At 53.9% G+C, this 13,052-nt stretch overlaps 1 protein-coding gene across 1 annotated transcript in view; it reads right to left on the reverse strand.

Moving 5' to 3' along the window:
• Positions 1 to 357: 357 nt before the first annotated feature.
• Positions 358 to 13,052, reverse strand: part of Akna (AT-hook transcription factor) — a 33,506-nt gene continuing 20,811 nt past the window's right edge. Inside the window, exons 8-21 of the mRNA XM_055611615.1 lie at positions 12,355 to 12,482; positions 11,781 to 11,976; positions 10,296 to 10,459; positions 9,993 to 10,190; positions 9,179 to 9,398; positions 8,212 to 8,318; positions 7,288 to 7,499; positions 6,525 to 6,684; positions 3,830 to 4,006; positions 3,484 to 3,599; positions 2,774 to 2,902; positions 1,653 to 1,748; positions 773 to 889; positions 358 to 533 (exon numbers count right to left, since the gene is read on the reverse strand). Of these exons, the coding sequence (XP_055467590.1) occupies positions 358 to 533; positions 773 to 889; positions 1,653 to 1,748; positions 2,774 to 2,902; positions 3,484 to 3,599; positions 3,830 to 4,006; positions 6,525 to 6,684; positions 7,288 to 7,499; positions 8,212 to 8,318; positions 9,179 to 9,398; positions 9,993 to 10,190; positions 10,296 to 10,459; positions 11,781 to 11,976; positions 12,355 to 12,482 (2,196 nt within the window). The remainder of the gene's footprint in view (positions 534 to 772; positions 890 to 1,652; positions 1,749 to 2,773; positions 2,903 to 3,483; positions 3,600 to 3,829; positions 4,007 to 6,524; positions 6,685 to 7,287; positions 7,500 to 8,211; positions 8,319 to 9,178; positions 9,399 to 9,992; positions 10,191 to 10,295; positions 10,460 to 11,780; positions 11,977 to 12,354; positions 12,483 to 13,052) is intronic.

The following is a 13,052-nucleotide window of genomic DNA, read 5'->3' on the forward strand; positions in this document are numbered from 1 at the left end:
TATATATATATATATATATATATATCTCCACTTTACATACATATGTATACACACATATTCATTATTACAGGCTTGCTCACTAGGATAGGAAGATGGCTAGGGTTCTAAATCCTCAGGAAGCTGTAACTCTGGAGACAGGGCCCTCCTGCCATTCTAGATTACCCCTGAGTCCCCAGCACCCAGCAATCTGCCCCCTAAGGATTTGTTGAGTGACTAGAAGAATGTCAGGCTTGCACTCTATTTTCCATATGGATGAATTACAGGAAGTCACTACCCTTGGCTCACTGCCCTCTGGCATAATGTAAGGATGCTGATTTTTGCAGGTACCCATAGGCTGGGGCAGCTGGAAGGGAGGACTCACACAGTGGGTGGGGGGTAAGGCAAGACGGGAGCCAGGGAGACGTAGGCCATGGCTGGGGGTGCAGCAGCCAGGTACCAGAGTCCAGGAGGCACTCGAACTGGCGAGTTCATCTGCCGGTTCTTCCGCTTGGGGCTGGGGGAGGTGCTTGTGGCTTTCCTTGGGGTGTTCTTCTCTGTAAAGGAAGAGAGGACACAGAGATGTGGGGATGTGAGCAGCCTGCAGCCAAGCATGGTGGGGTAGCCAGCCAGTGCTGCATGTGGGGGTGACGGGCAGTGGGTGGGGCACCCTGGGTGGGCACCCCTTGGGGAGTTGCTCCTCTGCTTCCTTTAGTTTGCTCTAGCTGAGCTTACAGTGTTCCCAAAGTCTGGCCAAGCCCATGACTAGAGGAAGATGCTGAGTGCTCATTCTTACCAGAGGGGCCTGGGCTGGGGCCATCTGCCTCTGCAGTGGGCTTGACTTCGCCACACAGAGGACAGCGGAGGGTGTCAGCAGCGGCGGCTCCCAGCGGCTCTCTAGAGACAGGACTGTCTAAAAGGGAAGAAAGAGGAGGAGGTCTGGAAAGATCCCCTGCAGGAGTTACCCAGGCTGCTTTTTGAGGACAATGTGGATAGTAATGATGACACAGGCAGGTGCTGACAGGCTAGTTGCTAAGCACCTTCATGTGTCAGTCCACAATGCCCCAGCACCTCACTGGGCTAGCTACTCTACCTATCTCCCCTCTACACCCGAGGAAACTGAGGCTTCATGAGGTAGCACTTTGCCAAGGGAAGTGGCCATCTGGTGCAGGCCCTCCAGATGACAAGGCCATGTTGCCTCCTAGACAGTCTCAATCCTCCCATGAGCGCCCAGGGCAGCCAGCAGGAAAGCAGGGTCAGCCCACAGTGCTCACTGCAGGCACCCAGTGCCAGCCCTGGCTGAGCATCAGGCTTGTGCACTTGCTCCCCAGACCACACTTGGCCAGCACACCCCCTGGGAACCTCCCACGCCCGGTCTGGTCATGTACCCCAGGTCTGTGTTTGCCCCGACCTCTCTGCTTCCATGATGGTTCCTTAGAGACAATATTGGTAGGTGCTGAGTGAGTGAGTGAGTGAACAAGTGAGTGGGAAAGTCTGTCCATGAGGTGCGGGGCCAGTGCTCCAGAGCATGAAGACCCGAGTTCAAATACAGACTGTACCACCTGGAAGCTGTTCGTCCTTGAGTGGGTTACCTCCCTCTCATAAGACAGTCTGTGCTCATCCCTGATAAAAATTCCCGATGGGGAGCCTCCGCTGACCAGACTGCTGTCTCTTACCTGGGTCCCGGGTCCTAGCGGGCTGGCAGCGGGGACAGGAGGCTGTGCCACTGTCCTTCAGGATGGCCCTGGGGGACAGAATGTGGTACTCCTGGCCTGGAGAATAACCCAGAGAGATTATCATCAGCACCTGTGTGGACTCGGGAACGCTCTAACCATCTCTCTCCTGAACTTGCGGTGGTTTCGCTAGCTGTCCTCTGCCATCTCCTGTGCGCATGTGAGTGTGCTCGCCACGAATGTACCCGCTGTACACACGTGTGCATATGTGCACAGATCACAGATGCCTGTTTCCTGCCACCCTCTTTCAGGCTCCCAGCTGCAGTCCGCACTGTGTGGGCGTGGTTAGCACACCCAGCAGAGGCAGGGCGTGGCTTAGGAGTCAGCGCGTGGCTTCCTTGCTTGTGTCTTGTCTCTCCCTGGGGGTGTGGGGGGAAGGACTCCCAGGTCAAGATGGCCACCTGGAGTACCTGAATTGCTGAGATTCAGGTTCAGTCAGAGATCTTGCTTGCATTGGTTGGTTTTGTGTCAACCTGACACAAGCTAAAGTCGTCAGAGAGGAAGGAGGCTCAATGGCCTCCACAAGATCTCACTGTAAGGCATTTTTCTTAATTAGCGGTTGATGGGCAGGGCCCAGTCCATGGTGAGTGGTGCCATTCCTGGACTGGTGGTCCTGGGTTCTATAAGAAGGCAGCTGAGCAAGCCGTGAGCTCATGAGCTCATGAGCGCCCCTCCATGACCTCCGCATCAGCTCCTGCCTCTGGCTCCTGCCCGTTTTGAGTCCTGTCCTAACTTCCTTCGATGATTAACAGTGATGTCAAGTGTGAGCTGAATAAACCCTTTCCTCCCCAACGTGCTTTTGGCCATGGTGTTTCCTCACAGTGGTAGGAACCCTGACCAAGACAGTGCATCAGTAAACAAAGCAGAGAGGGATGGAGGAAGATAGCAGGCAAGAACTTACGGTCTCCACACGTATGAGGACACACATGCCCATGCAGTCATGCACACATGTGCCCATACACACAAACGTGTTTACACATGTGCACATAAACAAGGTAAAAATAAGCCATGGGCCAAGGTCGGGGGCTGCATAGTTGAACACTTGCTGAGTGTGCTGAGCTCACCTGTGTACTGACCCCGGAAGGAGACTCTTCCCCTTCGATTCACCCCCTCCTGTGCCACCTGGGGATGCTCCTCAAAGGTCCTGTTCTTATCAGATGGCAGCCAAGGGGAAAGCGATTCAGATTCGGAACCTGTGGTGGAAAGGGAGCCTCAGAGGGGCAGGTGAAGGGCTCACACTGTTGGAGGTGTGAGCACAGTACAAGGGCAGGGGTCAGGGTGATATCTGGGTTTTGGGCTTGGGTCTTCCCAGGGAACCATGAATCCATAGCCCCAGAATCTCAGCCTGTAGCTTGTGGCTACCATAAACCTGTGCAGTATCCGCGGGGCAGATGCTATTTCTACATGGTTTGCTGTCACTTTATCTGCTCGGAACAGTTGACAATCTGGCCAGGAACAGGAACTGGAGCTGAACCCCAGTTCAAACTCCAGAGCTGTGCTCTGTCCGTGAAGTCCCTGTATTCTAGACTTCAGGGTCCTCAGCAGAGTGTACATCCTGCTTGCAATGGAGGCTGGGGACCACCTGTACAAGATCCTCAGCTCCATCCCTTGTGGTAACTGCAGAGTCTAAGGTGCTTAAAACTAGAGATGTGCTTTATCTCAGAGTGCAGAGACATGCCCGACGGCCCTCTCCAGGCTTTTCTAGGTTCCCTGGCCACAGAGCCAACATGCTGACGGGGACCCCAGAAACCAGCCCCAGCCTCTGCTCACTTACTTATCAATAGTCTGGGAGCATCCCGAGGCACCGAGGAGGACCTGGCTTGCCGTATTCCTGTTGGACCAGCTGGTTCGACACCGTTAGGCTCCACACACAGCTGCTCTATGGATTTACTAGTAAGACAGAACAGAGACCACTATAATGTTTGGGGGCAGCCTTCACAGATGACCATGGCATATATGCTCCCCTGCCATAAACTAAATAAATGTGGGGGAAAGGCAAAAGAATGACCATGTTGGGGGGTGGGGAAAGTATAGCGTCTGAGTCCATGTGCCCAGAGAGGGCCAGAGACTGGCCCACCCTATAGAGAACAGAGGTAGGAGTTGGGGGTGGGGTCTTCTACCTGCTATAGCGGGAGCCCCAGGAGGGTGAGGAATCCTCCAGCTTTTTCTGGGTCTGGATGGAGGGGTTGAAAGCAGAAACTACAGGAGTTGGGCTTCTTGGGTGTGGCCGGTGCAGGCTGTCCTCGAGTCTTAGGCGGAGCCATGATACCTCTGCCTGTAGATCCTTGATGGCCTGGCTGGCGTGGCGGGGAGACAGAAACAAGAACATCTAAGCAAATAACAGAGCTTGTGGGACCCCAGTGTTGCCTGGGTGGGGTGGTTTGTGTCTTTGTAGACACAAGATCAGACTGTATAACCAGGTGATTCTGGAATGTCCCTTGCCACACACCTTACAACCTTTCTGAGTTTATGCTCCACAAGCAAATCTGGGGAACCCACCTGTGAGGGTGACCCCTGTAACCTGCTGGCTCAGCTTCTCAAGACAGAGACTAGGTACAGAATAGAAAACACTGAAGCTGGCTTGGTGACACACCCCTGCACTCCCAGCACTCAGGAAGCTGAGGCAGGAGGACCACCATGATTTCAAGGCCAGTCTGGGTGACATAAAAAGCACACAAACAAATGCTTGTAGGTTTTCCATCCTGTCCTGCCTGGATCAGGGCTGCCCTGCCTTCCCTACCTCCTTTCAGAAGCTGCACCTCTGTCTGAGCTGGACTACCTGCTCCTATTCCTGCAGGTGTTCCTACTGTCTATGCTACTCCCAGCGAAGATGTTCCTGCAGTGTATTTGCCCCTGAAACCCTCATCCACGGGTAGGCAGGGTAAGCATCCCATCTCATAACCACAGAAACATCAGGTGCTGGGGTACATTCCTGGATTCAGGCTTCAGGAGGGAGAGCGAAGGGAGAGATAAGGGGATTCCACATGCTCCTGGTGCTGTGGAGCAAGAAGGGTGGAAGATGAAGATATTCTCTGCAAGGCTGCCTGCAGCCCGCTTCTCGCCTATACCCTCCTGTCCAAAGGGCAACATCGCCCGTATCGGCCTGCCAGGTCCCCCCCTCGCTGAGCTCTCAGGGTCCCTGCGAGCCTTGCCAGCACTGCTGAGAACAAACCGATCAACATCCCGACACAGACCCTATGCGTGGAGCACCACTAGCAGCTGGGCTTGGCATGGCCATCTTCCGGGCTGAGGTGAGCTCTGGAGCCGCTCCGTGGGTGGCACCCAGGCTGGGGACTCCCCTCAGGAGTCCCTGAACTCTTGGGCGAGTGTCTCCTAGTGCTCCCTGCAAACATGATCTCTGCGGTGACTGCTCAGGAAGGCTTGGAGACTTCTCTCTGGCCATGTCCAAGCAAGCTGTGTGTGTACCAAGCATGGATCTCCTTGGCGATCCCCAGGGAGACTCATGCTGGGGTTTACCAAGGCAAAGCCCAGAGGCCACGGTGGCTGCAGGAGAGTGAGAACACCCAGCAGCTGGTTAGACGTGGGACACAGAGGCTGGCCTCCTGGCCTGGGACCTGGAACACAGCCTTGGGTGTCATCTGTCCTCTGGCTGGATCTGCCAGGCTCTTGGGCTTCCTGACTTAACACTAGTTGCCTGAGGTTCAGTAGGGACTGCAGCTCATTTTTCTCTGAAGATTCGGTCCTGACCCTGCCCAAGAACCAGCAAGCAAGCCAAGCAGCCATCAGAGTCCTTCCCCGCACGCCCCGAGACTTAATGACCACCAATCCCCAGTGCATGCCAGTACAGCAGTATGCCACCACAACAGCTCTTCTTAAAAATGTCCCTTCTTTTCTGAGTCCGGAGTCACCTTTCCCCTACTGAGGCATCCTTCTTGGACTTTACCCCTTGGCCTCTGTACTGACCCCAGCGGCAGCCAGGGAACTTCTAAAGCTTGTCTGTAGTCATTGATCTCAACACACACCATCTCCTCCTCTCTAGCCCAGCGTCATATCAGCGAAGGACTGATCACACTTGAGAGTGCCTGCGTGCTTCTTTGACTATGAGCTGGCGAGCTTTTCCAGAGCCAAGAAATGTCCAGTCCCTCACTATATCTCCAAGGCCTAGTACAGCATGAGCCAATGTGCCTCTCTCCCCTCTCTCTCCCTCTCCCTCCTCCACACACATACATACAACTACACAGAGGTCCAAAGACTACAGGGGTAGACAAATTCAGTTCAGACCATAACACAGAACACCAGTTGCTGGGCAGAACTGTTCACAGGGCAACAAACATGAGCGTACTAGCCAGGATGGCCTTTCAAAGTTCCCAGTGTGTTCCAAGAAGTAACAGATGGTCTTCTATTCAGTCAAGGAAGGATCTCAGCAGAAAACACCTGAGAGACAGGACAGTTTCTCACCATCTAGCCTAGGCCTGTATAGAACTCATGGTCCTCCCCACTGCCTCTCAGGCATTGGAATTACATGGGTGTATCTCCATGCGTAGCTTGATATTAATCTGCAATATAGATGTCATACAACAAGGCTAGTGTGTGTGTGTGTGTGTGTGTGTGTGTGTGTGTGTGTGTGTTGAGGGGGTGGGTGTCAGAGTCAGAAAAATGTACCTGTCGATCATTTCCCATTAGCTAGAGAAGAGGTCTCATAAAGCAGCCCTGAGCTAGGAGGCAAGATGAAGGCACACATGGTCCTGGCTGGGTCACCGTGAATGTGTAAGCTAGGTAGGAGCACTGTCATGGCCTTCTGCCTCCTCCACTCTCCATCTAGTGAGGCGAGATTGCCCAGACTGTGCCACTTACTCGCGCTCTGTCCTGTTGAGGAGGAGGTTGGCAGTGCTCTCTACTGATCCATGGGGCATGGAGGCAGCTGTGGGGACTGGAGCAGGGCCTGGGCTGGTTGTTCCACTAGGAAGATGTTTGGAAATCTGCTTCTGTCTTTTGAGCTCAGACCTGGTAACCACTAGAGACGAAGAAAGAGGCAACATGAGCAACAGAAATGAGCCCGGGAGCATCAACTGAAGGGTGGCAAAAACGAGGTGGGAAGGTAGGTGTGCGTGCGTGCGTGTGTGTGTGTGTGTGTGTGTGTGTGTGTGTGTGTGTGTGCAGGCGTGCACAAGTCGGTGTCTTTGCAACACTTGTCTGGCCCAAGGTGTCAGATTTCCCTGGGGCTGGAGGTATAGGCAATTGTGCGAGCCTGATGCAGACATTGGGACTAGAACTCAGATCTTCTGCAAGTGACCATTTAGCCATCTCCCCAGCCCCTCTCACTGGCTGGGGGCTGCCATTTTGGCTAGACTAGCTGGCAGAGAGCCCCTGTAATCCACCCATCTTGGCCTCCCCAGCAATGGGATCACACAGGTCACTCACTTGCTTTCTCACTTGGGTTCTTGGGGATCAAACGGAAAGGAAGCATCTCCCCAACTGAGCTCTCTTTTCTGCTCCCCTGTGGTGAATCTCCATAGTATTTCCCTCCCTCAAGTACAACACAAAGCTGTCTGTTTGATGCTTCAATTCATACAGTGTGGTCACTTCCAGGCTACAGCCTACCCAGGCTCCCACTCACCCATCTTAGCCACTGGTGCCTGCTCCAGGTGGGAGCTCTGTGCTCCTTGTTGGAGAGAGCTGTTTGGGCTGGATGGACGCCGCTGGGTTCGGCTTCTGGGTGTGGCAGCCTCAGCAGCTCTTCTGGGAACCACAGAGACCCTGGCCTTGGCATGGGAGGTTCTATCACCCAGCACAGAAGCAGTGATGTGCTGGGCTGATGTCCCTAGAGTGCTGTAGGCCAGGGGAGGAGGGACACACTGAGGTTAGACAGAAAGGCCTCAAGCCATGGTACCCAAGCCCCTCTGTGTGCTAAAGCTCAAACTCTCAGCCTGAGGGCTGCACATCTCCAGAATCTCAGTCTATCTGGGGACTGAGGATGCCTCTGCTGAGGCATGCTCTTCTGACATTTGCCTCACAGTGCACCTGTCAGACATATAGGGCAGGAAGGGAACTCTGTTCATGCTTCACAGTTCTAGTCCTTCCTTCATGTGTACACCTGAGTTGCCAGCTAGGGCTCCAGGTGCCAGCGCCCCACCCTGCGATCCCCAGTCTCCATGGTGACTTCACTGCTCCCCCTTCCTGCGGATCTCCTCCGCCCTCAGCTTTTCCTTGAGTTCCTTCCGGTCTCTCCACCTGCTATGCTGACACTCTTTTGTCCACAGCATCTGCTGTCTCGTACTACCTTCCCTGCAGCCTTGATCTACTCACTCCATGTATCCCTGCATTTGCTTAGTAAAAAATATCTCCGAACAGTTGCTAACGGGAGGAGTGATACTGAGGAAGGCACTTTTGCTCTTGCAGCTTCTCTTCCCTTCTGTCAGAATGGCAAGAACAGGAACCATCACTGAGGGTATGCAGATGCCACTGGCCCATGTTCTGGGCCGCCACGGACACTTGGATTTTCAAGATACCCCAGGCGTGTGATAGTGGTGGGTTAGAATACCTGACATGGGAAAGCCGGTGCTCTGGGGTCTGGGTGAAGGGTGACACTAGGCTGGTTTCGGAGCCCACGAAGCCACTGTCTATCTCTGGTGAGAGCATCCAGGGCTCCTAGAACAGGCCACGTTCTTTAGTCTGAGGAAAGCATTCCTGTGCAGTGGGAAGCCCCTCCCAGATCCTGGCCTCACACCCCCAGGGGTCCCTGTCCCATGAGGACACTGAGCAGGCCTTGCTGCCCTGAAGACTGGGCTCCATCTGGGCTCTTGGAAGAGATGCTAGGGCTTGCAAGATGAAAGGAGGAGGAGGAGGAGAAGGCCTCAACCATTTTTTTTTTGTGCCGGCAGTTCTACGTGCTGCAGAGATGCCTAGGACAACATATGTCATGCACATGCCATCACATGAACTTAAAGCAGGACTTAGGGAACATGTGGGTAGGGAGGTCCAGCCACCTCAGAGGGCTCAGGTCTGAGCAGAGACTGTCATTGGTTCATTAGGATTGCAGACATGTGTATACGTGCATGCTCCGTGTGTATTCGTTTGCCTGTATGTAGGTGTGCATGTGTGTGTGCATATGTGCCTGTGTATGTCCATGTAGGTATACATGCATGTGGTATGCATGTGTGTTGTATGTAGTGTGTGTGTGTGTGTGTGTGTGCACACATATACATAGTCTCAGTGGCATTTCATCCATGGCCTTTCCCCCTGCAACACTTTGAGAATTAGCATTTGCTGGTGCAAATGGCACAGTTAGGTACCAGGTCTCAGTTCTGACACATGGTGACACATGGGCACAAGCCACAGCTCTAGAAGGAGGCTACTAGCCGAGGACAGGGCTGGAGGAGGCATTGGGCCCAAATGTTTATGGGTGGGCAGGCTTATGGCTGCGGGAACAGGAGCAGAGTAAAACAATCGAAGGGCAGAAACAGCCTAAACACCAAGGAATCTTCTGGCCATTCTACAGGCACACTCACCTCAGCATGGGAGCCGCCAGCCTGAAGCAGAGCTTTGCGAGGAAGGAGCCCTGAGGGCCCACTCTCTTCCAGGCTAGTCAGACTGCTCTGATGTGAAGCCATGGGCCTGGTGCCCCGTTGAGCCACTTCAGCTGTATCCAGGCCTGCTGTGTTCCTCTCTCTGGCCGTGGATGTCCGGAAGCTTGGTGGCTTCATGGAAACCACCCATTCCTCATCTTCCCTAGCAGGGACAGAGACAGCATTTGTGAGCCCCCACGTAAGCCAGGTGCCCTAGACCTGGGGGTTCGGCCCATCCTGAGAGCACCGGTCCAGGGGCAAGCTCTGGCATCAGACTCATATTCCTGGAGACCCATCATAGCTGTCACCGAGCTGTGAGCACTTTCTACCTCTGAACCTCGTACTCCCTTTAATGGTAATGTGAGAAGCCAAAATAACCTACCCGGTACACCACAGCATAACAACCATGAAGACGTGGCTGAAGCAGAGGTCCTGAGAGCCCAAGCATTCACACGCCCCCTTTCCTGTGTTAGCTATTTCCACAGACTTCCATGGACTCAGAAGACAATGTTATTATGAATGGAAGAACAGAGTCTGGTGTTACAGACAGAAACTAACTTTGAAAACTATATAAGAAACAGGACAGCAATATCTCAGGCTAGATACTTTTTTCTCCCTGAACTGGAACTTGAACTTGGATCATGCTAAGCAGGTAGGTCCTCCTACACTGAGCTACCTCCCTAACTCTTTTGATTGTGTTGACAATGGCCACCCCTGTGTGGGACATCGGAGCTTGTGACAGAGGCCAGGGACTTACTGGAGAGCAGCCCTGTGGCTTTTCTTAGCCTGAGCTGAGCACTGTCCTGGTGGTACCCTCACGGCATCTGTTTTCCCCAGAGCTGAGGCTGGACCATCAACGTCCAAGGTGCCATGATGATCCCGCTCCTCCTCCTCCCCAAGGTCCTCTTCATCTTCCACCCTCAGGGCTTCAGGGAGAGACTTGGTGCTGAGGTATCTGCAGGAGGATGCCCAGGGCATGTCACCTCTGCCCATGGAGACAAGCAGGGCCCCCTGTATCTGGCCCAGCAGTGGAGACTGCCTCCATCCTATGGACACTCACCGCTCCAGAAGGCCATGGAAGTCCTGCTCCACCTGAAGCTCCTTGTCCCCAAGTGGGGCCGGGAGATCTCTCTGGATTTCCTCTATCCTGATGCTCCCCAGGCCCACCTCTTTGCTCATGGGGAGGATGAAAGATCTTCCAGGGGAAGTGGTGATGGCATCAGGCTGTGCCAAGGAAGTGGGAGACAGAGGTTAATCGTCAAACTGAGCACCTGCCTCTGCCATCTCATGCCACATGCTGAAGATCAGGAAGCAGTGGATGTGTTGGCCTGTCTCCTGCCATTTATCCATGTGTGGGACCCTGTGAAGACCGCAGGGTCTTCATGCTGGCTGCTGTGAGCTGAGCTCCTGGTGCCTGCCAGGAATACTGCAGACATGGCTTCTCCTCAGAGCCCCAGCACATACCTCGCACAGAAATTGAGGCTGGTGTGATGTGTTAAAGCCATGACAAAGCCAGGGCAGACTGACTGCCAGTGGCACCTGTCCTCACCAATCCCGTGTAGCCTGGCCATCTGCACTTCCTGTCAGCACAGGAGATGCCACCTGCCAGGGTTGTTTGTTCTACTGGGCAAGGCTCAGGGTGACCCCCAACCCTGAGGGCCAGCCTTCTTAGCCCACTCAACTAATACACTAGACCTACCCTGCTCCTCACCATCAGGCAAGTTCCCATGGGCCAGGGACATGGGACTGCCACCAGTGACATCTGTGTGGCCACAGTTCACCCACCCCAGGGAAAGTGGTTGTCCCTCAACAGACCACGGTGCGGAAAGAGGGCTCTGTCGAAAGACACCAGAGGCTGCGTCTGGTGCCTCAGCTGTGTAAGCACCCACACCCCTTGTCCCGCCCTCCAGGCCTGGAGGCCAGCCTAGCTGTGGTTTCTCTCACTGCCATCCAAATATGAGCAAGTGAACCTTCCGAGTCTTGGCTAAGTTCATGTACTCCTCTCTCCCTCTACCCTGTCAACACCCAGCCTCGTACTGGTTGACTCACAGGTGCCTCTGCCACGCTCTGCTAAAAACCTAAGGAGGGTCTAATTCCAGTATGAGACATGAGCCACGAGCTCCTGCCTCACATGATCCGTACTGGTGTCTCCAGCAACACGGCAGACGAAAGCCCACTCACTCGCCACTGAACGACTGTTCTGCTTTGTACAAGTCCTACTTACGCTATTATCTCATTTAAGCATTACTTCGGCGGAGACACCTTCTGTGTCCCAGTCAGTTACAGCGCCCTCCCTTCATTTTCACAGAACTTGCGCTTCCCTTTCAGAGCACTATCAAAATGATAACTACCTCTACAACTAGTTCTCAGATTCAGAAACTCCAAAAGGGCAGAGGTCACCTTCTCCATTTCTGTCCTCACTGAATCCCCACCATGTGTCATAGGGCCTAGACTATGACACACACTTTCTAAGTATATTGAGAAGAAACTGTGGGATAAATAAAAAGAAATGGGGACTGCCCATTGCAATGGGGTGAAGCAGTACCTCATGGTAGGTTTGGACAGCGGGTGAAGAGACCGGTCCTGAAGGCATGGACAGATGAGTGGGCAGAAAGGGCATGTCTGGGGTGCTGTCCTGCAGGTCTGTCCTGCATGGTTCTGGATCTCTATGGGTCTGACCCATGTGGTCCTGCAGCTCTTCCAGGCACAGCCCCAGGTGGTAGATCTCTGCCTCTAGCTCCCTGGAAGGAGGAAATATCAGTATGGTGATAGGAGTCAAATCAGAGATCCTGGGAGTGCCCTCTGGGGTCCACATAAGCCATTATTGATGGCAAGAACTTCAGCAGCAAGATGATAAGACTCCACTGGGACCACGAGGCCTCAGCTCTGTCCCCTCTGCTGAACCCATGCTGCGTGACTCTGAGTAGACCTCAGTTTCCCCATAGTCTACGAGGAGCTTGAAACGTTTCTAAAGGGACTGGATTCTCAGCTCTAGACACGTTGCTCACTAGGACAGGGGACCCCTCTGCTCCCGTAACACAGTGCCAAGTGTCTTCTTCCTGGAGACAGAGGGAGCCAGGGGCCTGTCCTACCTGTCTTCCTGTCTCCCCAGCACCTACCTGCAGAGGTGGAGGGTCCTGGGACTCCCCTTGGAGGCATCAGACTGTGGGTTCAGGTGCTGTTTGCTGCAGGCCTGCAGGTACTCTGCCTCCAGAGCCACATGGGCAGCTCTCAGTTGCTCTAAGCTCTGAAACACAGGGCCCACAGTGTTGAGTGCCTTCTTTAAGGGCTCCATGCTCACACAATGGACAGGTGGGTCGTGGGGTGGGGGACTCACATAGGGCTTGAGAAACAGAGGCCGTGGCTGAGCACCTCTGGAGGCTTCTGCCCAGGGGCCACTGTCTGCCACCAGACACATGAAGCCTAGGAACCAGCCCCGAGACCACTGGCTCTTCTTGGGTAGACTACAGGACCCCGTAGTACCTGGTCAGATGCAGCATCAAATATCCTACCACTGTGTCCCCACAGGACACACACACACACACACACACACACACACACACACACACACACGCTCCTGATGTGAAAACTGTGCCACTCAGATAATAAAAGTCACTATCTTCCCCAGATAGTGAGGACTGAAGGCATTATTGTCTCACACTGTGGAGTGTGACTGGCACAGTAGCTCTTAGAGAAATGACTGCGTTCAGCACTCATTCCTTTCCACTTTAACAGACTCTCAGTGGGGGAGATAATTTGCCAGCGAAGCACGCAGATGTTACTTAAGCTACTGAAACTCACACAGCAAGTGAGCAGA

Source organism: Psammomys obesus, unplaced genomic scaffold (assembly GCF_907164565.1).
Source record: "Psammomys obesus unplaced genomic scaffold, mPsaObe1.curated_primary_1811, whole genome shotgun sequence".
Lineage (NCBI taxonomy): Eukaryota > Metazoa > Chordata > Mammalia > Rodentia > Muridae > Psammomys > Psammomys obesus.